The sequence below is a fragment of the Nasonia vitripennis genome, chromosome 3 (assembly GCF_009193385.2).
Source record: "Nasonia vitripennis strain AsymCx chromosome 3, Nvit_psr_1.1, whole genome shotgun sequence".
NCBI classification, from domain to species: domain Eukaryota; kingdom Metazoa; phylum Arthropoda; class Insecta; order Hymenoptera; family Pteromalidae; genus Nasonia; species Nasonia vitripennis.
This window is the reverse complement of record NC_045759.1, coordinates 11,736,403-11,760,526: the sequence shown is the minus strand read 5'-3', so window position 1 is coordinate 11,760,526 and position 24,124 is coordinate 11,736,403. Positions and strand designations below refer to the sequence as shown.

The window sequence follows — 24,124 nt, the reverse complement described above, 5'->3', positions numbered from 1 at the left end:
TTGCCTTGCAGTTTAGGTTATAGTTTAGCCAGGCAACCAATCAATACGTTATTCCATATGAATAACTGCCTAACGATTGGTTAAGTTTCTGTTTACGAGGGAAACCGCTGCAAAAATGTGTCAGTAGGCACTTATAGCTCTGCTTATAGTCGTATACTCGTTAACTCGTATCTATACAGATTCCATGTGCAGCTAAGCAATTCTGTCATTACTCTCTCTCCAAAAGGTGCAAGATCAATTTCGTAAAAAATCTAAAAATAATCGCTACGTCTATAGATATATGTGTATTAAGTTTCTGTTAACCGAGTCGTGCGATTCGATACACGTTTAATAAGTGCAAGATTACCTTGTTTGGAATCTCGAGTGAAATTATTTGGTTTATACCAGTTTGGAACTGAGCTTGTATACTTACATATTCAAGGTTTAACATTTTAGTCGATTGCAGAGGATACATTTTGTTTTTAATAATTGTTACGGAGATAAAGGTAAAAATATTATTTTACGAACCTTACACAGTTTTACAATAATGTGAGATTTAAATCTGTTACTGTTATTACTATTGTTATGATTACAGATACTTGTTGGAGCGATGACCAGATGTTTTAGCACAAAACCTTTAATTTTAACTTCAGATTTTAATATTCAGGTAATTTTTTCATTTTTAAAATTTATTGTAGTGAGACAAAATTATTTTACTATGGAATGGATTGAATAAATTTCTGGAATACTTGTCTTATATTGCAGTATGAAACAAAATGAGAATGAAGAAAAAATTTTGTTACAGGCTAGCAGGTTTATATAAAACTAGTTGTGTTGTATTAAAACCTAATAAAAATTCAAATAAAAAAATAGGGCAAATATTTTACTAACACACTTAATCATATTAATATCATTTGCATAAGATAAAATATAATGAAAAAAAAATATTTTGGAATGAAAATGTTCTATTATTTCAGATTTATATGAGGCTGTCTAGTCTGGAGAATATTCAATGGAATTCGTCACTTTAGAACTCAGGCCACGTTTACGCTCGTTGAGTGCATATATTTCTTTAGTAAAGAATATTGATACTTCTACAGTTAATATTAAGATACTTGAAGATGCTATAGAAATACATATTGAAGCAAAAGTGTTTAAATTACCTCTGTCCAATGTCAAGTTGTTGCCATCTTCACTATCATCTTTAGGGATAACCAATCGTTGGATATCATTTCGCATCCTAACACAACCTAATTCACTTTATGGCACATTTGAAACGGAAATTATCAATACTGAAAATAGTTTAACTAGCAGTTTTTCAAGTTACTCAAACAAAGTTGAATTTCCACCAAAGAATACAGCGTGTAAGTTCTATTGTAAATGCTGCAAAAATGAAATCACCAAGACTGTTTGTTTTCAAAGAATTTTACCACTACCAAGCAGTGACTGTGATCCACAGGAATGGTTTTGTTGTAAACACAGTGGCGAGGAGTCATTTTCATTAGATCCTAAGGAAACTGATTTATTTTACTCAATTAATTATTCTGTTTTGAACAAACGTCTATTTGTAGAGAATCTCAAATTTAAAAATTCCATAATTCACTGTAATAGATGTTTATCTATTTTGGGTTCATTTGATGGTCATGAAACCAAAAGTCTAAAAATCTGGAACTGCTGTGTAGAATACAAAGGGAGTAATGATAGTATTTCCAAGAGAATATCTTCTCCATTATGTGACTTTTTGACATCTGTTAAAACGACTGCTGAACTTATCATTGGTGAAAAAGTACTTTTGGAAGCTCAAGATGTGAATAGCTTACATTATATTTTACTAAGGCCAATGGAAGCTAAACTAGATCTTTTTACTGAAGACAAAGAACATTTTGATGGACAAATATTGAACTTAAAATCATCATCTGTTGTTAAAGTTCTGTACAACTATGGTGAAAACAAAAAAACAATAAAAAATAATGATCCTGATACAAAACATTGTGAATTAGCCTTACCTAGTATCTTAGCTGGAATGGATCAACTTGTGTCTTCATCCACACGATTTCCCCCTGCTTATAGAAGAACAGATGAATTTTATATTGGTTATCTAACAATATAATATTTTGTTTTGGTAATGAAATGTAAAATAGTGCCAAGCAAGTATTTATAAACAACTCCTAAAACTTTTTAAAATTGAAAATTAAAAAAAAATAACATTTTAAATACAACGAGCAAAATAATATATACAGAATTTTTTATTTTATATGATGATGATATACTATGATATACTATATTTGCTCTTAAAATTGTAAATAACTGTTTAAAAAGAATATTATGGATGGTTGAGAGAAAAATAAATATTTTATTATGTTTTTCAACTATCTTGAGTAATTTATTTTTGCAAAAGAATCATATACAACGCATGGATACTGTGTAACATTTTTCATTTTAATATCTATACTCTATTTATACAGTTTGATTTCTAAATATAAGTCTAACTCTAGGCCAAAATCAGCAACGTATATTATTAACCTTTTTTTATGATAATTACTAGTGACATGCAAATATTACTTTACAGGATTATACCACCACTATTAACAGAGAAAGCCCTTTAATGCTTATTGCAAATGTACATATGATAGCGCTAATTTAGCATAATTATTTATAATATTTTGTATTCTACTTTAAAATAATATACACTTTTGCTTGCAATAAGCTTTTGCACTGCCTCCTTAAGAGGAATAACATATTTCATTTTTATGTTTCTTTTATGACTTTAATATTACATTAAATATCATCTCATGGTCTCTAACAATATTTATAAATTAGTTGCAATTCAATTACCAATCACATACTTAATCGTAATTAGTAATCATTGAATACTAATTCACATAATAAACGTATTCACTCTTAAATAATAAGAGCATTTAATTACGATTTAGCATTCTAAAAGTGACCCTTTATTAAACTACTTTATGTTCTATATATTATATTTATGATCGTAAATTAAAATTTGCAATTTCTCAAAATGAATTGAAGTAATATTTCGATGTAGTTAAATACCAATGATATGTAAAACTTAACTATTTAAAATAAGTACAACACACATGCTATAGACGTTATGGTTTGTAAAATGGTAATAATACATAAAAAAGCAAATAAATTTTAAACAATGTATATAATCAATACCTCGTTAGGCAATCTCATTAAATCTAAATTTAACATAACATAATATCAAACTTGCTTACCAACAATATTTAAGAGTGAATACAATCCCTATCATACGCATAAATGCATAGTTTGTTCTATAATCCCCTCATTGAGACATGAGTGATCGCACAGAAACACACCTATCATAATATTATATCATCGTCGTCGTAGGTAGTTCATATCTTCATTGACACGCAAAATTATAGGGATCGTCCTTTGTCTATCAAGGAGTTCTCTCCTTTTTTCTTTTTCTACCTCGTAATTTCTTCAGATATTAATTCATTTAAAAATGGAAGAAGAATTGGGACCGAATTATGGAGCAGACACTGCGCACCTCTCTATTTAGTCCCCGTCTCTATTTAGTCGAAGGCCACTTGGATAGACTCAATCTACAACCGTCATATACCAGACAGACGTGTTCAAGGTCGGCATATTGTCCATTTAGTATTTTTTACACTTAGAATTTCTCGCTTTTCTTTGCTTCGCTGTAGGGAACTACGTAATTTTATTTTTGTTCTTTATTAACAACGGTTTTGTTTACTGCAGTCAGGATAACCCGAATCTCAAGCAAATCCATTTTCAATCTCAAAAAAAATCATGTATGAGTATTTCTTTTATAACAAATTAATCCAATAATAGTGTTTATTACAAAAAAATTTGTTTAATTTTAAAAAAGGAACAGCTTTGGATTTGTCTTTGTTTTAAATAATGATATAAATCGAATATAACCATACAAATTTTTTAAATCAATAATAAAACTGCATGTTAGTTTTATTACAGATATAAGGTCTCTTTAATATTTCAACTGTTGTAAAAAATGTCAAAAAAGTATACGGTTTAAAAAGTTGAAAAATTAATTATAGGAATTCAATAAGCTCAATAAAGCTGTTTATAGTTACAAGCAATGAATATTAAAAAAGAGGGAAGAAAAATTGCAAATAGTATAACATGCGAGATCAAATTTTCATTCTTACACATTTCATTTTTCGTTTTTTAAGACATTCAAGAAGTGCGCTCCTACGATAACGACTAAAAATGCAATAAGAACTTCCAAAAAATCGTTTAATATATATCTATATGTGAAAATCGTGCCAACTATAAATTCTCGCTTTTTTCTGCTTTTCGCTATAGTCTCTTCTATATTTCTATTTCTTTCGTGCTTTACATTTACGAAATGTAAGTACCGAAATCCAAAGAGATTGACATCAATAATTATAACGTTTGTCGCTTAAACAAACCTTTAACAATTAGTAACAAACAAAAATAGTACTTAATAGTTGAAGGAAATTTTTATAATTTACGTACAAAATTATGTCTATCTTGTAAATTAACAGATTTGCAAAATTTAAATCATGGGAATATCTTTATGAGTGGTTTTCAAAGGGATGTGAAATATCATTTGATATTTGTACAGACATTGTAAAACACTAGACACAATGCAGTGGATTACAATTCTATTGTATTGCGTATTAATTAATCGTTGAGAACTGCACTTAAATTATTATTATAACGCATGTATAAGATGAGAAAAAAGATAAATAAGTACATGTTACGAGTCAACTTCATTTCTCTAAACAGTAACTAAATTTCAGCATTAAGAAATTTGCCAAAAAAAACTTATATTTTTCTTGCACGAACATATGAATTTCACATCCCCTTATAAGATTACCCAAAAAGACTTGAGAAAGTATAGTATGTATATAGGCCTGCAACGTAAATAATCATTTATAGTTATATTATAATTATTAACATTACTGTGTGCGATTAGAAAATATGCGAATGTTATTCCCCTTATGTGCTGGATTGTGCCGACGATGCGTTCGTAGAGTCTTCGGTTCCAGTGCTTGAAGCAGCAGCACCGGACGTCGCGGCTTCAGCAGTCCGCATTCTCATCTCTAGCGGCGACGTATACATCCAGCCGCCGTCTTTGGTTTCCTTAAAAAGCTGCAACAACGATATTTAATTTGCACTTATTTTACAGTATCCGTATGTTTTGACAATCTAACATAATTTGAGAAATACTAAGAATAAATAAATGAGGAAAACTCTTAAATCCAAACCTTTGTTTGCCATCCAATGTTGTTCTCTTTGCGGTATCGCACGTCGTCTCGTTGCTTTTGTTCTATTGCACATTTGGCGGCTGTGGCCTTATCCATGTCATTAATGCGGAGACCCATGGTAACTTCACGCCAAACTTTTCGAGATTCATCCTCGTCTTGCTCACTCATCGGCTTAACCATCTTCTTCTCTATTCTCTGTTCCCTGACATCCGCAAATATTTCTGTTTTCTGTTCGTACGAGAAAAGCATCAACGTTAAACTATGGTCTTAATAAGTATTCAAAATCTTCACGTACGGAGCTTCATTTATATTCGAAAAAGTCTAATTTACAGTACTCAGCATATGAATTGGCATAGTCCGTATCCAGCGTATACAAGTTATACTTGCAAATTCTATATACATTCACTACAACCCGTGTAAATTGTACATGAAGTTATTACATTATCAAAGTTTAAAGTTAAGATTACTTTGCATAATGTGTAGACTGCGCAATCAAAAGTATTACAGCAATAGAGTTTAAATTCAAAAATTCATATCTTTTTATTTCAAAGCACAATAAAATAATTGAGATAAAACTGACCCCGTCAGTCCACTTGGCCTCCATAGCTCCATTCCAGTCGCCGTTGATCGTCAAAAACGGCTTTTTATCACCAGGCCCGCTAACCTGGCACGTTATTCTATTGCGTTTGCCGCCGTAGAAGGGCTTGGTGAGGAACTCTATGTTGGCTTGATACCCGGTACGAGCACAGACAATGGTCGTGGCGCCACCTAATTCGATCCATGGTACGGTCAGGATCGACCTAGCGTAGCCGTTGGGAAACGTCAGCACGTACTCCTCGTCGTGCCGGTGTACGTTGACCCATCCCTTGCCCACATTGTGCACACCGATGCTCAGACCCAGGAACTTACTTTTCGTCCACACGTGCGCGCCAAAGCTGATTTTTTTCGTTGGATGCTCGGCGTAGAATGCGCTCACTGGAAAATTCAAGAACAAAATTTTTACTGATTTTGCTGCTCTATTTGAAAAATAATCTGATATGAATTTAACTTGAAAAAAATCGTCTATACATGAATAGAGATATTTGTCTCAACTAACAACAATCAGAAAACCCCTGATAAAGGTACAACAGAATCGATTACGCTAATAGCATTAAGTTAATCTTGTAAAAGTGGCGATGGAGTAGTTCTTTGGCTAAGTACTTCAGGTAATCTTCTGAGAGGAAGTGCGCGATTAGATCAAGACTCGTTTGAAATTTACGTAAGTAGAAACATGTTAAGTATACTCAGACTATGCTCTTTTTTAAATTTTTGTATTCCTTAATATAACTTTGCGAATAATTTGCTTTTATTAAGGTACAACTAAATTTTGATGCTGTGAGTTATATTCACATATTCTTTGTAGAACACATACTAAGAAATTCAGTTGAATTAACCAAAAAGTACTAAGAGAAGAACTTTTAGTTTTCCTCGTCTTATACTGCATTTAACTTCGAAGTTTTGCAGCACATAATAAAAATGGAAGCAGCGTAGCGGTTATTTGGCTGATTGTCAAGAAATCGCGTTCTTTTTATTAGAGCTCGTTCGGAGCGTTATAGCTTATTGATTATATGTAAAAATACCATTGCCGCGTGTGAGGGCAAAATAAAGAAATTACAGTGGGAAATAGTGTCTGTTTCTCTTTTAACACGCATGCATACAACTACTGAAGGAGTATATATTTGGGCTGCGAAAGCTGTCAAATATTTAATATCGTTTCTATTCTTGTAGCACAAAGAATGCGAATTGTTATCTGTCATATGATTAATAATCGAAATGTTTTTCATTATTTTAATTTAATTCTCTACAATGAGTTTGTCAGTACTTTTAGATCTAAATTAAAACATAAGCTTGAACAGTAAGTTGAAAAAAAAAGAAAACGCATGTGAAATTGCAAGTATGTTACGGTAACAACCATTTTTCTTAATAAAAGTCACAATCTCCCTTTCTTCTGTTAAATAAGCCGTGAAAGTTTTGTTGAATCGGCGCTATGGCGCTTCACAATAAAACTTTACACAGTGCGGAGGATGCACGTAAAACTATGTTTTTTTTTAGATTCTCCAGTAGGTCGATAAAGTATTTCAGGAACTTGAAATATACATACGACCAAGACAATATTCTCATACAAATTCACCGCGAGATTAATGTCGAGGAAGAACTTCTTTGACATTGCGGTAAGAATATTTGAGATTCTCCTTGATTCTTGGACGCTCTCGTCGTTCCAAGGTGATATCTGCTGCGACTCTATCTAGTTCGTTGGCTCAACTTGCTCAATTCTCTATGACATCCTCTTCGTACATTAGTAAACTAGGTACTATGTCAACGTTAATTAATTAATTAAAAGTTAGTGTTTACTGACGTAAAAATGTTATGTTTGAGGAGTGCAATTTCACTAAATTGATACAATTATACTTATAAAATAAATTTTCCGCAATTATATAGAGAATGAGCATTTCTATAGCGCAAATAAAGATAATTGCTTTTGGATAAGTTTTAAACTGTAAAGATCATTATTTTTCTGTTTTTCCCTTAGTTCGTAGATAAAAGTAAATGCGTATCACGCTGCAGCTGGTATAAAAGACCCGAGTGATACAACAACTTTTCTCCACATATCGCAGAGTTAATTGCATAGTTGTGATAGGTATAATACTAGCGTCATGAGGCGTAATCAGAAAAGAACAGAATAGTAAGTATCAGACGATTTAAAAGAGAATCATCGTTCGCACTTACCAGGCGGATGGTGTGAAACTTGTTCTGCGACGAAAGTCAATTGGTTCTCGTTGCACCAGGGAATCGGCCCGTTCTCAGCCAAAGGCGCATCTTTATCGATGACGACAGACGGTAAGTCCCAGTAGCAGCGGAAGATTTCGCCAAGCACCGGGTTGTAGGGTTTCTTGGCGACGCCAGACTTGCGGCCCGCGTGGAAGCTGCACATGTACCACTTGACCACCTGCACCATCCGCTCCTTAGGTGTCGGCATGTCCGCGATGCTATGGATAAAAAAGTCAGACGCTCTTTTTAGTGGGTCGATCGAAGGGGACGTGCTTGAATAAACCACCACCGGTGAATGGGCGTCTTTGCGAGAGACGTTTTCTTTAGTAAATGGGTCAAAGCAAAAGAGAGGAGGTTGTGAGGCTGGATTGAGTGTTCTAATTAATGAGGGGTGAAGACTGAGAGAGGGTGGAGCAGCCCAGTCAGATGTGTATTATCGAGGGGTGAATAGCTTAGCTTGGCCGATGCAGTTATGTTTTGGTGAGGTGGACCGAGATTTATTGATGAATAATGCATGCGACTGATGCCCTTCGGATGAATCATTTTTATTATATTTCAAAGGAAAAAACAAACTTGGCTTTTTCTCTGTTTGCCATAGAACGACGCTTATGGCAAATAGAGAGGCAACGCTTTTCACGAACTTTTAAAGACGGAAGTGTACACAAAGTATACAAGTCCCCGAGGAATGCAAACAATACATTTCAGCTTGAAAAATTCTTCAAATAATAAAGGCACCTGGGAGCTCAAAATTCTAAGGGGATTATGTAAACGCACTCTACGTTATACTGGTCTGCACTGAATACGGGCAGATTTGGCACGCTTTAATTGGCCATTAACTCGACTACGATGTTTATTATTATCGAATAATTTCCAGATAATTGATTCGATTACATCACGGGGAAAGCTTATCTTAATGAACTAAAAGCGCGCTTTTAATTAAATTTCGCATTTTCGTCAGATAAGAAAATCCAATTGAGCCCAGTGCAATTACATATACGCAAGGAAACTCGCAGTGTCTAGTTACCTCACAAACTGGTCCGGATGGGCAAAGTAATCCGCGTACATTTCTAGCAGCGATCGTCGCTCCAAGATGAAAGTTGGCAAGGCAACTTTTGTGAGGTCCATGCCAATCTTCACCTGGGACAGCAGATGGGTCACCACCGATCCATGGCTCTCCATGGAGTCCACTGAAAAAAGTTGCGTCGTAAGCGTTAGATTCTCTCACGCTTTGTTTTGATTACGGGTATAAGCGGCTTGTGAATGAACTTACTCTCTCCGTCGTCGCTGTCTTCCTCGTACAATGCTGTAAACAGAAATACGTTTGCTTGAATCGATTTGCCTATAGCGCGTGAATAAATCATTTGACGGTGCGGATTGATTATTAGAAACTCGGTAATTCAATGATTTTCATTTGGACGAGGATATAGATTACAAGTATTTCGATGTCATAAAAGACTCGGACTGTATACTAGATTATTGTTCTCCTACGAGACGTCGTAATCCTTGGCTATTCCTGCGTTAAGGCGTTACTACGGACTCGTGTTAATTACCTAAATAGGCTAAAATTAACCAACGCAATAATTACGAAAATTAGAGTTTATTTCTGCCGATTTATACTTATAAACATCACGTGACAATGAAAGTGACGTAATTTTTGTTATACCGTTATCCTTTTTTGGCCGCATTATATGTACTTAAATTTATTATCCTCGCTAAAGAACGTCGTTCTCGCGACAAGGTACTTAGTGTCGTGAGCGTTATTTTTAGTCGAGAATAATTTGTCTCCAACCAGTTTAAACTACTGCACTACAAACACTCTCGCACATCCAAATCATCTTATCAGCTGGACCATATCCGTCGGAACTCACAATTTACGTTGGTTTTCAACATCGTATCGTTGTGTCTTGTAGCAGCACGTATCCATTACTAAAGATGCCTCTTTGCTGATATTGCGACAATCGCAAGATCAGGCTTTTGTCGTCTCTCTAGTCCTGGCCAAGGATAAGCTGCTGCTCAGCGCGAGGAATCTTATCGTCGTCGCAGCGGCGTCGCAAAGTCGAGATCTTCGTATTAGGAACATCGACGCAGCAGCGACGGTGCGATCTCGAGGTTTCAAACGTCATGATCGATGCTAGCTTACAACTACTACTCCCAGTGTTACCGGACCAGGACAGACTGAGCCTCAATGTTTGGCTGGCGGTGACTGCATCTGTGGCTTGCGTTGCGCGCCGCGCAAGTGCTGTAAGTACTGTCCCGGCATATAGGTCGGCGGCGGCGGCGGCGGCGGTGGTAGTGGTCTGATGGTTCGGTGTACTATGTTTAATCAATATAAGCTTGTGGACGGTAGGTGGGTAACAGAGAGAGCGACTCTTGCTGGTGTCGATAACGCACTTTTTCGCGGTTCACGCAAATATTTTTATGCTTGCTCGAATAATTTTCTTGTATTTCGTGCCATCGAATTTTTTATTAATTGCATCAGCTTCTTTAAATTATTTACTGATTACAGTTATTATAAAGAACGTCCAACTTTTCGAAAAGAACCCAAAAACTCGATGAAGGTCGTTACACCTAATTGAATGTAAATTAGTAAATTGCGTGACTTAAATAACTTCACCTATGAACTTGACATTTTTAAGTTAGAACTCATTATGGTAATAGAAACAAGAGTGGGCATTGTCTATTTCGCTTAGACATTTTCATTGGCAAGATAAAATATCTAAAAAAAAGTATTTAGCGATCTTGATAAGATCTTCACGATTATCATAATCATGCAGTAGTGTTATTATTTTTTTTTTAAATCGATGTAGCGATTTATTTTTATAGAATTTGGTTGCTTTCAGTGTATGGCTTTCCAACAATACTTCATTTAATGCAGCAACGAGCAGCGATCATTTTTCCAATAAATAAATGTGCGATAGAAAATTAACGTAAAACTTATCCGTGCGCGAAAGGTCAATTACAAAAGCACCTTGACGAAAATACAACAAAATTAAAACGGAACAATGCCGCATGCGTGTGAAGTACACACGTGTGCGGAGCACAGCATTGTATAAAAATAAAAATTCTACCGTCATAATCTATCGATCCGTCGTGCTTAATGGGCGGCGGTGCTGGCGTCTTGGCCACGGGACGGTTGTCCGTTGTCAGGCTGCTCTCAGTCACGGACGGTATTCTCTCGGCTTCGCGTCTTTTCCTGCAATTTAACATTACCACGCAGACGTCAGCACCTGCTCTTAGAGAGGCTACACTAACGAGCATCTCAGTTCCGAATGTGGAGGCGTATTCGTCGAGTACGACATTACGAAAAGCTTTGAAACAAGAATGTACTACGAGCGCAGAGCAAGAAATTTAATTACTCACCAGATATCTCTTGCTCTGATAAAGTAGAACGGGTCTGGGATAGGAATGCAAACATTATTTGGAAGTGAGATGCTCAGATGAGAGGTAAATAGTCAACTTACGCAGCTGACTGCGATGGTGTTGGCGAGATTTCGTCGGCGGCGTCGTAAAAATCTTCATCTTCGTCTGAAGAGGAATACGAGTACTCTGGCACAGGAAGGTTTCTGGTAGTGGCTAAAAATTGAAAATTTCCAATTATGATTGATTCGAATAAATAATTCAATGATGGTCATCTGAAGTTTGACGGATAATTATAAAACAAATGAAACTTTATTCATTTCAAGCGCGCCATTTTTGGCAATTCCAATCTTATTTTTGTTTACAAATTTTACTTTTGTTTGCAAAAAAAATGAAAACTTTGAAACTCAAATTATTTGAAACAGAATAACGCTTAAATGTTTACTGTCAATTTATGCACTCGCAAACAAAGTCTTCTCAGAAATCCGTAACCCGATTGATATCCATTCTGAAACGAAGCAATTAATATGACAAACAAATAAACAGAGCATCGACAAACCATTTGAATTGCTAACTCGGGGCTCGGTGCATTCGGAACCTAGTTCGATGCCCGTCTGCACCGTTGGATCCGGTTCTCTGGCTGTAACTGGAACATTACAAATACAGAGTATAGCAACGTAAAATAAACGTTAGTTAATAAACACGTAATTGATTAATATGCTGATAAGAACCATGTTTTAGTGGAAGTGCAATGTTTACTGGTTCGGTTGGCCCCTGGTATATACCATTGACTGGAATGGCAGTGTTCTGCAATTCAATACAAAATCTTGTTAATGAATTGTGGGAATCAAAGTCTGTTCAATGCAACGATGCAAAAAAAGCGTTAAAAGATCTTGATAATCAAAAAAATCTTTTATATTTTATGATTCAAACAACATTGAAGTTCGACAGGACAAACATAAAAGAATAATCAGACATGCGATTCGTTGGGAGAAAAAAATTGAGCTGAGGAAAAATGCGAAAGAAATGAATTAGTAAATAATGGCAAAATAAAAAACAAATCGGTCTGATTACTCGACACAAGGCATCATGCGTATTAGACACACATGCCTTGGCAATTTGCAGCTGGACGATGGCGTGCTTGACCGAGTTGAGCATGGAGTTGGCCTGTCTTAGAATTTCCGTGTAACGCTGCTTCTTCTCCTCGTTGTCGTCGCCCAAATCCTTCTGCTTCTGCTCGATCAGCTTTATCTGGTCGATGAGGAGTTGCAGGTACGCGTCCGCCTCCGCAACTTTCCGGTCGAAGTCGTGCTTCGGAGGTGGCTTGCGCGGGTCCCATCGCTGGAACGTGTCGTGAGAGCAAAGATAACTTTGATTATCAGGCTGATACGAGAAATATCATTGGTTATATTTATTACATCTAATGCATTCTCGCATGTATATATAATATATAGTGTTTACTACATTATGAATATATCTTCAAATATTTGAATTAAAAGCATTATGCGCAGTAAAAAATGTTACATCGTGCGTTTTATACGGTTCACTATAAAGTTCGAATTGTGTCGTTGCACTTTTATACGCCAAATAACTGCGACATAAAGTACACTTACCGCACAATCCGCAAAATCTGCGCTATGACGCGACAATGGGATTTCAAATGCTAATGCATTCTCTACATATATAATATATTGCGCGTTGCGACAGAAATGAAAGAGGCAGAAAGAATAATTTTCTAATTTTTTTCTCTGCTTCCTCCTATAGAAGCGAAAGCTTTGGTTTCAAGAAAAACGTATTATTTTCAAAAATCTCATCATCGCCAGGTATCTTTATAAAGTAAGTGGTCAAATGCTTCGAAAAAATTCACAATACACACAGCACAATAATATCTAAAAACAGCCGAAATTTCAATGCAAATTGTGAAGCTATTTTCTACAGTTTGCAACATTGCACAGCATAAAATAATGTTACCGTGTGCGAGTGTCGAAGTATCGTATCCTCGAGCGCGCGAACCCATCTCTCGCGCTCTTCGCCGTTGCGCGTCTGGAAATGAAATGTCTTGGGGTCATCTTTGCTCGAGGAAGTGGTGATAGTGAAGGTACTGTCGTCTTCGTCGTCGATTCCGATCACGGCTCCCTTTAGCCTGACACAGCCTCTCCTGGCTCCTCGCATCATCTTCTCTTTGCTCTGTAACGTTAAAAATTGTGCGTTGCTTTTTTCAACATATATCGCGATAACGATGCGATGAATTGGAATAGTGATTTCGACTTGATTTTCGACATGATAAAAAGTGGAGGTGTATATAGGAGTTTATCGACGTTTTTTCAAGTTTTTCAGAGTCGCCAGAGCTTTATTTGAAATGGAAATTGCGACGAAATTGATAGGACGAATTAGTGATAAATATACGAGACTGCAATTTAAACAGGTATGGCTGATTATCCGAAGCTTCTGATTAAGGGGAGAATGAGAAATTAGTCGGTTGGATAGTCGAAATTCTCGAAACTGTTGTTGAGTCACGTAGTCGTATAAGCGACGTTTGAACGATGCGCCAAAAGTTAGCATTCTACGATCACGTGTACGCGAATAGGAAGTTGCGAAACAAATCTACTTGCTCGCACAATATTTAAGTACTTAGTTCAATGTTCGCTCTCTTTTCCCGCAATTCAACAGTTGAGGTGTGTAAAGACAGCAGTTATCGGACAAGTTTTTATCATATACCTACTCGAGACATAACGATGCACGAGCCGCGCAGAAAGGAAAAGCAAAAGTTCAAGTTTAGCAGGATAGAGGTCACACCGCAAAATATAAATCTAGCGTGAATGAAATTTATCCTGGGCGATACAAATGGAAATTGAATTTTCAATGGTTAAAAACAGCTAAGACTCGCGGTTAAATATCTCCAAACTATATTATGTTTTTTTATTCGAAAACGCGGTGATTTGTCGCTTACGTTTCACACACCCTGGTAGAAAATTAACGGTTGAAATTCGTTAAAAAGTTAAGTTTAATTGGCCAGTTTTATCAAATTTTAATGTAAAAAAATAAATTAAAATATTGCTAATATTTTAGTGATGCGTATCTATAATACCACATCAGTATTATTATTAAGTTAAAAATTGTTTTTCCCTTTTTTTGGCATTAAAACGTATATATGTCTTATTACGAATATTTGGATTTTTTACGATTGTAATGTATTTTTCTATAATTTTTGGATTGTAACAGTCATTTGACAAATTTCAAGCAAAAGTTTCGTTTTATCATGAGTTAATGCGTCATATCTATGCATTTATAACGGTTAAACGCTTATTTAGTTAAATCGTTAACCACAACTTACCTAAGTGTCTTAAAACTTAGCTTATTAACCGTTAACATTTCTACGAGGGCAGCCGAGCTGCTATTACGTAAACATTCATAAACCCCGAAAAATCATTAAAATCCACAAGTTCACAACGTCAGAGCTCAAGGCGAAAACGTAAGCACTCTGCAGTCTATTCGCGGGACCCATGCCCTGATGCGTTGACGACCTCCCATCTCTGCAGCTGCACACACCGGCAACGGTCTATTCTAAAAGATGCGATCCGCAAAAACTGCTGAAGCTACGCAAAGAAGCCTCGTAAAAATCCGTAAAATATGCGCGCAATTCTCCGGGTATTCGAACAAGCTCTTTTTTTTTAACAAAAATTAACAGCGCACGACTAAAGCGAAATTCAGCGCTGTCTGGCCTCGATAATTCTGCATGAATTTTCGAGCTCTATTGCCTTTGTCATGTTATCGTGTCAAGAGTCAGAGTTCGAATGTGTTAGACTCGCGACTGTTCGTATCAACAGGTGTTGATTGGAGAATGTATGTACGGGGGCACGTGCGAATGTTGTGAAAAAAAAATCGATTTGCCTAGTTTTACTAGCTCACTACTGCAGGCTTATGACATATCAGAGGTCCAGCAGAAGCTAATAAACATCATCGACAGCACAACAAACATAATAACCCTGGGCGAATGCATCAGTTGATCGGATCCGATAGAAAAAATTATAAAAAGAGTATAAAATAAGGGATTTCCAAAACGCAAGCGTGACGTGATTAGACGCTGACTGTTTGGATAGTCCATGATCAAGTAACATTGAACGATTGAAGCGACTGGACCAATAATGATTTGTTTATCAATAAGTATCATTCTGAGATATTAAACATGTGTTGAAGCCTTCAAAAACCAGGCATCACACACGAATGATCTACAAATTCCTAGTCCGCATAGCTCCATCAGAAGTGATAAGCAAGTTACAAGAGTTTATACCTAAAAATGTTGTAAATTCCATTGTGAGCGTATGCTAAAAAAGCGGAATTCGCTAGTCGAAGTTAGTTAACACTTTTTTTCCCGGAAACAAGAAGGAAAAAATTATGGATGCTTCACGGTTCTTCAAACGTCTGAGGCTCATTAGATATTACGAATTAGAGATTATATGGCACTGGTGAAATATTTATTAAATTATGGCATCTACTTGCATCGAGTTCCTCATACTTCACGTGTTTTACATACAATGCATCACATTTTCTCATAGCTTACGAAAATTCAAGGCCAAGATTTTTTCAGTTCAAGATCAAAAGTTTCGGCATCTGGGATTGCAGCTCGTTCGCAACAGTTACTGCTCACATATCGAATGACTGAAATTATCGCGCGATGACCGTTCGATTGCGCGAATGCGATTGCAAATTTAAAACCAGCTATACTCCTGAAAGTTCAAATTCGTCAACAAACCGCGCCGTATTTGGTCGTGATATTCCTAAAAAGACGAAAATTTACAATTTAGATGGGCGGAATTAATAGAGAGAGAGAGAGAGTGTGTGTGTGTGTATAGACAAGATACTTGGACAGTGGACACGTGCTGTATCGATCACATTTATATAAGTTACAGTTGCTCATACGATGATAATCAATAAGAAGAAGAACTTTGATTGAATCATCGAAATAAAGTAGTCTTCGTTGAAGAGTTGATATGAGAATTTCAGTAATGAGTTTTTGAATTCCTTCGAGTGCTTCGCTCTTACACTTCATAAAACAGCTGCACTCTTTTTCATGATCGTATTTATATAATATACTCGGGTATAAAATAATACAAAGAAATAACATAATCCTCATGTAAAATATATACTAAACTCAGTCACACACGTGGCGCGCGTGTAATTGACTATGTATTAAAAAAAAGCAGAAGTTAAATTGCAATGATTATTCATGAGATTGATATTGGTTTGGTTCAAGCAAGCATGTGAACGTTACCATAATGTACGACTGATGTCAGTTTGGGATCAGCGGTAGTTCAACGGACAATTTTGCATATAAAAAAGCTCTGCTCGATCGAAAGATGATCATTTTGAAAATAAAATGAAATGTTCTATTCTATGCGTATGTACCACAGCTATAGACATATACGGAACTGACCTTTTCTTCGAAGGGACATGTTGATTGTCCGAAACGAGTGAATGATCTACGGTTAAAATAGTGCTCAATCAAAGAGACGTATAGTAATGCTCGAATCGGACTGAGCTAGATTGCAGAAATGAATGTCGAAAGCAATAAGCCGAAGACGGTGGCACTGACACTTGGAAAAGCTGATCCTTTCGCCTCGATGAATGCAGCCCGTCGGGAGAGGGATGGATATTGGTCGAGCGAAAAATTTGTCGGCGCGGCAAACTTTGAAAGAGCGGCCGGTCGCGCCAATACCGCGGCGAGGCCCGTGTATCACGACTAAATTTGTTTATTGCGCGTTCGGCGTTAGCCGGCTTCCCCATACCATCGCGGCGGGCACAGCTCGAAGCGTGTGCGTGCACCGATCTCCGATGACACTGCACTTAGGCAAATCGCCGTGATTCTCTCTTTGCCGCTAGTTTTCCAAAACGAAAATCACATGCTAATGCTATTCGATTTCGCGCTCGCGTTGAGCCTATCCCGGCGAGCTTTTTTCTCACTTTAATGGCGGCGGCGCTGGCTTTATGAATAAAGCACGAACAGCGGGGCCAGTGGCTAGCGAAAACAAAACCGATGGAACGAAAAATTTTCAGAGCCGATCGGCCAGTCAGTCTTTAACCATCGAGGCGCGCGCAGCTCACGGGACTCATCGGCCACCTCTGGTCTCTGGCTCTTGGACGGCCGTCCCGCGGTACAAAGTACAGAAGTCACAGAAGTCGCATAGACACTGACCATCGTTTTTCACGTTGGACATTTCGCTCGGCTCTTCGCGATCTGCGAAACCCTCGATCGAGATGGAGATTTGGAACAGTATCTACAAGGGCTACCTTGACACCGAAAAGGGTAACGATACTTGCACAGCTTGATTCGGTGCGCGATCACGGATGCTCATGATGCTTTCGACAATAGAATCTTCTGCGACGTCTCTAAATAGTTGAAATGAACAAGAAAAATGTTCAGTGTATCGGTTAAATCGTCGAGTGCTTTGATGTATGCGATCGAAGTCCAGAGGCGTCTTTACGATTCATGAGGCGCTAGGCCCAGATCGTATGGGGGCCCCCCAAAATTTCATCGAAATATTAAATTCAAATGCCTTATTTAGAAAAATATAATACGTAACGAGTAAGTGAAAATAAATTTATAATAATTGAACTGCCTTTTGTAAAGTTAAATATCCCAGGCATATAGAGTCTGATGTACTAAATTTTATTTCATTTGAAGAGTTAATCTCAGATTTTGCAACAAGAAAAGCAAGAAAAAAAATGTAGTTTTTTTATAATAAATCAATTATTAAATTCTATAGTTGCAAATTATTTTAGTATTTACGTTTTATATTTGCAACTTGCGGTGCGTGAGACGTCGCTACGCGCCGCGTATATGGATACGCAACAACGAGCTATTCTATATCGTCGCTCCGTACGAAAACTAGCGCGACTCACGATTTGCCGCGAAAAGTAGCACAGTTCAGGAATGCCGTCAAGACTAGCACAACTCGCGACTTTATATTACTTAAAATGTGAGTATTTTACGTTTTCATTGGGTTATTTTGTTGGTTAAGTTCATGAAAACCTTGGACAAAGACAGACAAACCTCAAAGTTTTAAAAGGTTTCGGAAATTTTAGAAGGTTTCTAAAAAAAGTGAATAATTTTAAAAAATGCTTGTAAAAAATTATTAACATTTAACATGGTCTCGAAGTCAAGAGTAGAAATTCAAATTTCATATTCATAACACTTCTCAAAAATGGTTCTCGTTTATATCTTAAAGCTTATTTCGTTATTATTACCTGTGATTCGACATGGTTTGTTATTTAGCTTGTTGCGTAAACGTTTTATATTTATATTTGGTTATTCGGGGTTATTGGGTTAATTCTCAGATTTCGGGGCCCCCCAGAACCTCGAGGCCCTAGGCCTGGGCCTACTAGGCCTCTATACAAAGACGCCCCTGGATCGAACGCAACAGCATTAGATATTCAAGTTGAAGGGGACATTACGCGCGGTGCACGTTTCTGGATATTCCGCGCGCATAACCGCGGCGTTGAACTCCTTGTGTATGTAAATGTGCCCGTTTGAATTAATGAATTTTAATTTAACATTGACACTAAGCTCGTTTGGAGAAAAAAATGCTTCGCTCCGAGTGTGCGGCACATTCGCTTGGGAGGAATCGGTAATTTTTCACCGAAAAAATGTGAGTATTTTCGTGAACTAATCAACTAATTCGCGCATTGCAGATCCAAGAACGACAGAATGGTATTACGCCAAGTATCCGCAGATAATGTACCTGACCTTCGCCGGGTACCTGTACTTTGTACTGCGATGCGGACCGAGGTACATGGAGAACCGACCGGCCTACAGTCTCAAAACCTTCATAAAGTACTACAACATATTCCAAATAATCTACAACTCGTGGATCGTCTACGCGTGTATAAAGAATGGCATGTTCACCGACATAGGCCTGGGCTGCGTGTTCGTGGATAGGTCGCCAACGGGAAAACCCATGGAGGTGAGTTTCCGCGAGAAAGTCCGTCAATTTTTCGAAAACGCATACTTTTCTGCCCTGCACTAATTGAGCAGTGCGGCTAAAGAGATCTCGCTTTTTCTTTATGCTAATCTAAGATCGCTCTTACACATTTTTACTCTGCACACAATGAGGGATATGTTAAGTACCGAGCAGCTCATTAAAACGTGCGCGATATAACCGCTTATGGATGCAATGATTCTTGAAAAACTCCAATTTTGCATCTTTCGAAAGAGCTACTCACTTAAAAACGAAATTCAAAGTTTCCTTTCGCGATAAATTGTTTCACAATGAAATGCGCTTCTGTTTTCAAAAATTTAGCTGGTTCACGTTTACTACTGGACGAGCATGCTGAAGGTAATTGATCTCATCGAAACCGTCGTGTTCGTCTTGAGGAAAAAACAGCGACAAATTTCGTTCCTCCATCTGTACCATCACATCTCGACGATTTACATCTCCCAAATGTCTATCAAGTACTACCCCGGCGGTATGGCCACCTTCCCGATCGTCGTCAATTCGAGCATCCACGTTATCATGTATACGTATTATCTGCTCAGTAGTCAGGGACCCAAAGTCCAGAAGATAATCAACCCTTTCAAGCCATACATCACAATAATGCAGATGGTAAGCGAATTATTGGACGACTCGTCATGAATGAATGATCTTATTCGACTTCTTTCTTTCAGGTTCAATTTTTCGTTTTGTTGGGTCACACACTCCAAGCCTTCTTCCCGTACTGCACTGTACCCAAATGGGGAGCCATAGTCATGTTTACCAATCTTGTCATAAACTTTGTACTGTTCTACAACTTCTACAGGCAAAATTACAAGAAACCAGTAAAGCCCAAGAAGAGCTAGATTTTTACAAAGAAATTGACTCATTTAGTAAGACTTTGTTTGGCTTACTTCCTTCGATGCGGACCACAAAATTGTTAGAATTTGTACCATCATAGAAATTAATTTATTGTTGCGCACATTGTCTGTATTTTTTCTGTACGGTCCATGTAAACAATGATATAGTTTTAGATTTTTTTAATTATCACTGCATATAATTAGAATATAAGCAGTTGTAACAAACAAAAGTCTATGAAATTCAGCGGTCGGATCTGCACGTACAGAGTAGAACTAATTCTTATTGAGGTGACAATAAATTTATTAGTTCATGACAATAAAGGTTGCACCAAGTGATCAAATATTTTGTTAACATTTTGTAAAATAACACAAAATCTCTGAAGATGATCTTTAAAAAATTGTATTTTATAAAAATATAGAGCTAAATAAAAATTGTGAAATCGAACTGATCAAATGCCACTGATGAAGATTTGATCAAAATTTTATAACTACATGATCAAATGAATAAAAAAACACTGACCATCTAAAAATATAAAGTTGTGTACTTTTCTTTGTTCTCGTCCTGTTTGTTTATTATATTTATGCAATTGATAATTTACAACAACAATTTCCTTAAAAATAAAGATAATCTTGACCATAAATCATGAATTTAATGTTATCTGCTCAAGACTCTGCGTTTTTCATTGTGCTCCACCCCACTTATCTCATAAAACATAAATCAAGCACTCAGCTATTGATGCTTTTGTTTTTTTTTATACCTGCCACTTGTTTTCATAACCTAAAGTCACCCACTGGCCACTACCCTGCAGTTTTCACAAGATTCTACGCATAGTCCAACGTGAAACTACAACTGTATCAGCTAAAGGAACGCATGACTAATCATTTGAATCCCTCAGCTATAAAAAAGCCATTTAAATCGCCTTATAGAGACACCAAGCAAACAACAATTGACTCTTTGACAAGTGCGCCTAAAGTTGACACAGAAGCTCTAAAAAAGCTCCAAATTCTTCAGAATAACCAACGAGTACTCACAGTCGACACTGAGAATCAAACTCAAGACTCCACATTCGTAAAAACTCGGAAATCTTGGAAAAATCGCACTCGAAAGGCCACTAACCTCGAAATCACCTAGCGACTCTCCCGAGACTCTTCGGTACGTCTTACATGACTAAAATCCCAGAAAAAACGCAACTCACCGTGTAGTAGGAAAGCAGTCCGGCATTGTCATCGAGTACGAACCAGCGATACTGCCACCCGTTGACGACGTTCGTCCACTTGCTCAGCGAGCCCTCCATCGTCGATGTCGACATGTTGTTTTGCGCTGCCACTGCCACCAACGAATATAGACTTCCTATAGAAGAACGGTTCTGGGTTAAAATGGGGGGACGAAAGCTTGGGTAACAGGCCGTTAGTTCTGTTACCCAACCGCTCGGCGGCGCCACCTATGAGTTTCCTACAGCTTGGCGCGCATATGAGCACGCACAAGCAGACGATTCATCATTCATGCAGTATATTATGTAAAATATACTTTTTAACAATAATGAAAGTAAATAAATGACAAGAAAATGAATAATGAGTGTGTAAGGAGGTTTTACAAAAGTATTGGTTGCGACAACCATATTTTTCTGACTAGGAAAAAACCGCGAAAACGCAGCTCCTGTCAGTTTCCCGCTCGATCCTGCTGTGTAAACAGCGCGAAGAGAGCTTTACCGCAGTCTCTGTGTTTGTTGGTCATTGTAGTCGACAGTTTACAGATTTTTTTTGCAACAAATAGCGATAAATAATAGTAGTGAATAGGGAAGTACATCGTTCTAGTTTCGTGAGATTTTTTTGGATAGGTTTATCGTGTTTAGCGAAGAAGATTTCGTGGTCAGCATGTCGCCTCCACGTGCACTTTGTGTCTACACCGATTGTGGAACATCGAAGGCAAAAAATCCTGATTTGACCTTTCACAGATTTCCCAGTGATGAGATACGGTAAATCTGTTTATCACGAGTGTTATTAGAGTAAATAAATGTGAAAATTCAGTAATCAGAGGTTATAATAACGTCCGAAATTCATGAAAATCTTTATACATTAGTAAAAGTTTCAGATGTAGATAAATTAAAGGAAAATTGCAGAAATAAACAAATAATTTGATGATTATCAAGGTAAAAAGTCTATACAAAACATTTTTAACGAGAAATTTGGTTTTTTTGTACCAAAAATAGTGATGGTTTTGGATTTCAATTTTGCATTTATTGGTTTTTGGTTTTGATGAGCAAGTGATATTTTATTTAGATATAATTTATTCCTTCCTAGGAAGCCTTGTAATAGTGATTTTTTGAGTTTGTCTAAAAACGTGTGGGAAGTGTGTTTTGATGCATTCTGAGTCGAGAAATGGTCTTTTTGGAAAATGTCCGTACGGATGCGTGTGTGTGTCCGTTTTTACCTTTTGTCTACTCGTTTTTTTTTATAGTGATTTTTCAGTTTTGTGATTTGAGTTTTTTACGATAAAGAATTTTAAGTATCACGTAATAATTAAACTATTATACACTATTACAATTTTCATAGTGCGTCACATATAATATTTATTTATTATTTACATCTACGCTGCTATTATTTAATTTTATAACATTCATGTAGCAAGGAGATTGACATTCGGCTGACTTGACGACTGCAAGCTTAAAATTTGAATGGCGCCGTGAGAGTGAGAGAGACAGCACGATAGAAATTGATGGCTGCCGCCATCTCGCGGAGCGTACCGAACTATCGCTTTCCGTCCCCTCGCCGCTATACGAACCGTTCTTCTATATGAAGTCTATATTCGTTGCTGCCACTGAGCTGCTGCTGCTACCGCGGCGCGATGCAGCTGCTGCTGCAGCGCCAGCGCTTCTCACTGCCTTGCGAACTCGTCGCGCAAGTCTCTTCATCCTCGCATCGCGATATCACTTCCATCGGCGGTATATTCGCTCTTGTATTTCCGTCCGGATAAATTTTGCTTACTCGTGCTACTTAATTAGACTCTCGATGCTCTGGAATACGTAGGTGTGGCTGTGCGGTGATCTCGGAGCGATGATTTTGGAGTTTGATGTTTACAGGCGTTTAAAGGGACTCGCGCACACGGGCTGCGGGATGCACGCACGTGCGTGCGGACTGCGGGCGTCGTCTCTGTGTTTACGTTTTGAATTCCCACGCGTCTCTCACTGCACCAACAGCCGTTTACCCGAACATTTCCTTCGTACTTTATCACAGAAATCGTTCGCACAGATGTTTGTCACGTGTGTCCACTCTGTATAATCGTTGCTCGACAAAACGTTAGAAAAAGTACCCACTCGCACTAGCTGTACTTATGATAACCTCATTAGACACCATTATAATTAATCCTCGTCCCGAACTCTGCAGACTGAAATTCGTTATTAGACACTCGGTACATCGCACAAAAACACTGACCATTCGCTGCTGATCGCAACCTTTTTTACACAACAGCCGCAGACACTATATATACTTATCTTTGCGTGCGTAGTCGCAATCTGGGTTATCTTTCGAATTTCCATGGGAATACTTATACTTATATAAATGATCGAAAAGGTCCCCCCTCGGAAGTCCGCGAGCACACACACGTCAACGTACCGTAATCCACTTAGCTTATATCCAACTTGTGGCTCAGAGTGCACTGCAGTACTTACTTCAAAGATTTTCCTTTTTCTATTGCATCGCGGGACGTAAGAGTACGCGTTTTTATTGCGCGAGCTATATAAACAATACTTTTCACCTGCGACACTGGCTGCAAGGTAAACGATCCGGGAAATTTTTTTAAATTTCTACCTATACTGCGCTGCTGCTGCTGCCGCAAGGGCGTAGCGACTTTTGCCACGTGCGAACGGACTTTAGATTGACGGGTTAGGCTGCT

The 24,124-nt window shown here is 37.4% G+C and overlaps 3 protein-coding genes across 5 annotated transcripts; 2 read left to right on the top strand and 1 right to left on the bottom strand.

The window, feature by feature from the left end:
• Positions 1-19: 19 nt before the first annotated feature.
• On the top strand, positions 20-2,722 carry LOC100678327 (E3 ubiquitin-protein ligase E3D). Its single transcript, XM_003427333.5, has 3 exons — positions 20-485; positions 575-646; positions 957-2,722. Exon 3 carries the CDS (start codon positions 992-994, stop codon positions 2,087-2,089), a length of 1,098 nt encoding a protein of 365 aa, XP_003427381.1. The 5' UTR covers positions 20-485; positions 575-646; positions 957-991; the 3' UTR covers positions 2,090-2,722.
• LOC100120129 (oxysterol-binding protein-related protein 9) lies at positions 2,336-24,087 on the bottom strand. 3 transcript variants are annotated; one of them, XM_031926650.2, is made up of 14 exons: positions 23,901-24,087; positions 21,429-21,583; positions 13,377-13,592; positions 12,516-12,746; positions 12,137-12,212; positions 11,965-12,051; positions 11,510-11,621; positions 11,117-11,241; positions 9,319-9,351; positions 9,073-9,235; positions 8,007-8,266; positions 5,821-6,215; positions 5,241-5,468; positions 2,336-5,124 (listed from the first exon to the last, which is right to left on the bottom strand). In XM_031926650.2, the coding sequence occupies exons 2-14, from the start codon at positions 21,540-21,542 to the stop codon at positions 4,972-4,974; spliced, it is 2,193 nt and encodes a 730-aa protein (XP_031782510.1). In that variant the 5' UTR covers positions 21,543-21,583; positions 23,901-24,087; the 3' UTR covers positions 2,336-4,971. The 3 variants fall into 3 exon arrangements, with proteins under 3 accessions (XP_031782510.1, XP_032454635.1, XP_031782511.1); XM_032598744.1 differs by having other exon boundaries at positions 12,480-12,746; positions 21,429-21,559; positions 23,901-24,058; XM_031926651.2 differs by lacking the exon at positions 23,901-24,087 and having other exon boundaries at positions 12,480-12,746; positions 21,429-22,358.
• On the top strand, positions 17,370-20,768 carry LOC100120094 (elongation of very long chain fatty acids protein AAEL008004). The gene is made up of 4 exons (XM_001603718.5): positions 17,370-17,709; positions 19,095-19,366; positions 19,703-20,005; positions 20,068-20,768. Exons 1-4 carry the CDS (start codon positions 17,661-17,663, stop codon positions 20,236-20,238), a joined length of 795 nt encoding a protein of 264 aa, XP_001603768.2. The 5' UTR covers positions 17,370-17,660; the 3' UTR covers positions 20,239-20,768.
• Positions 24,088-24,124: the final 37 nt, after the last annotated feature.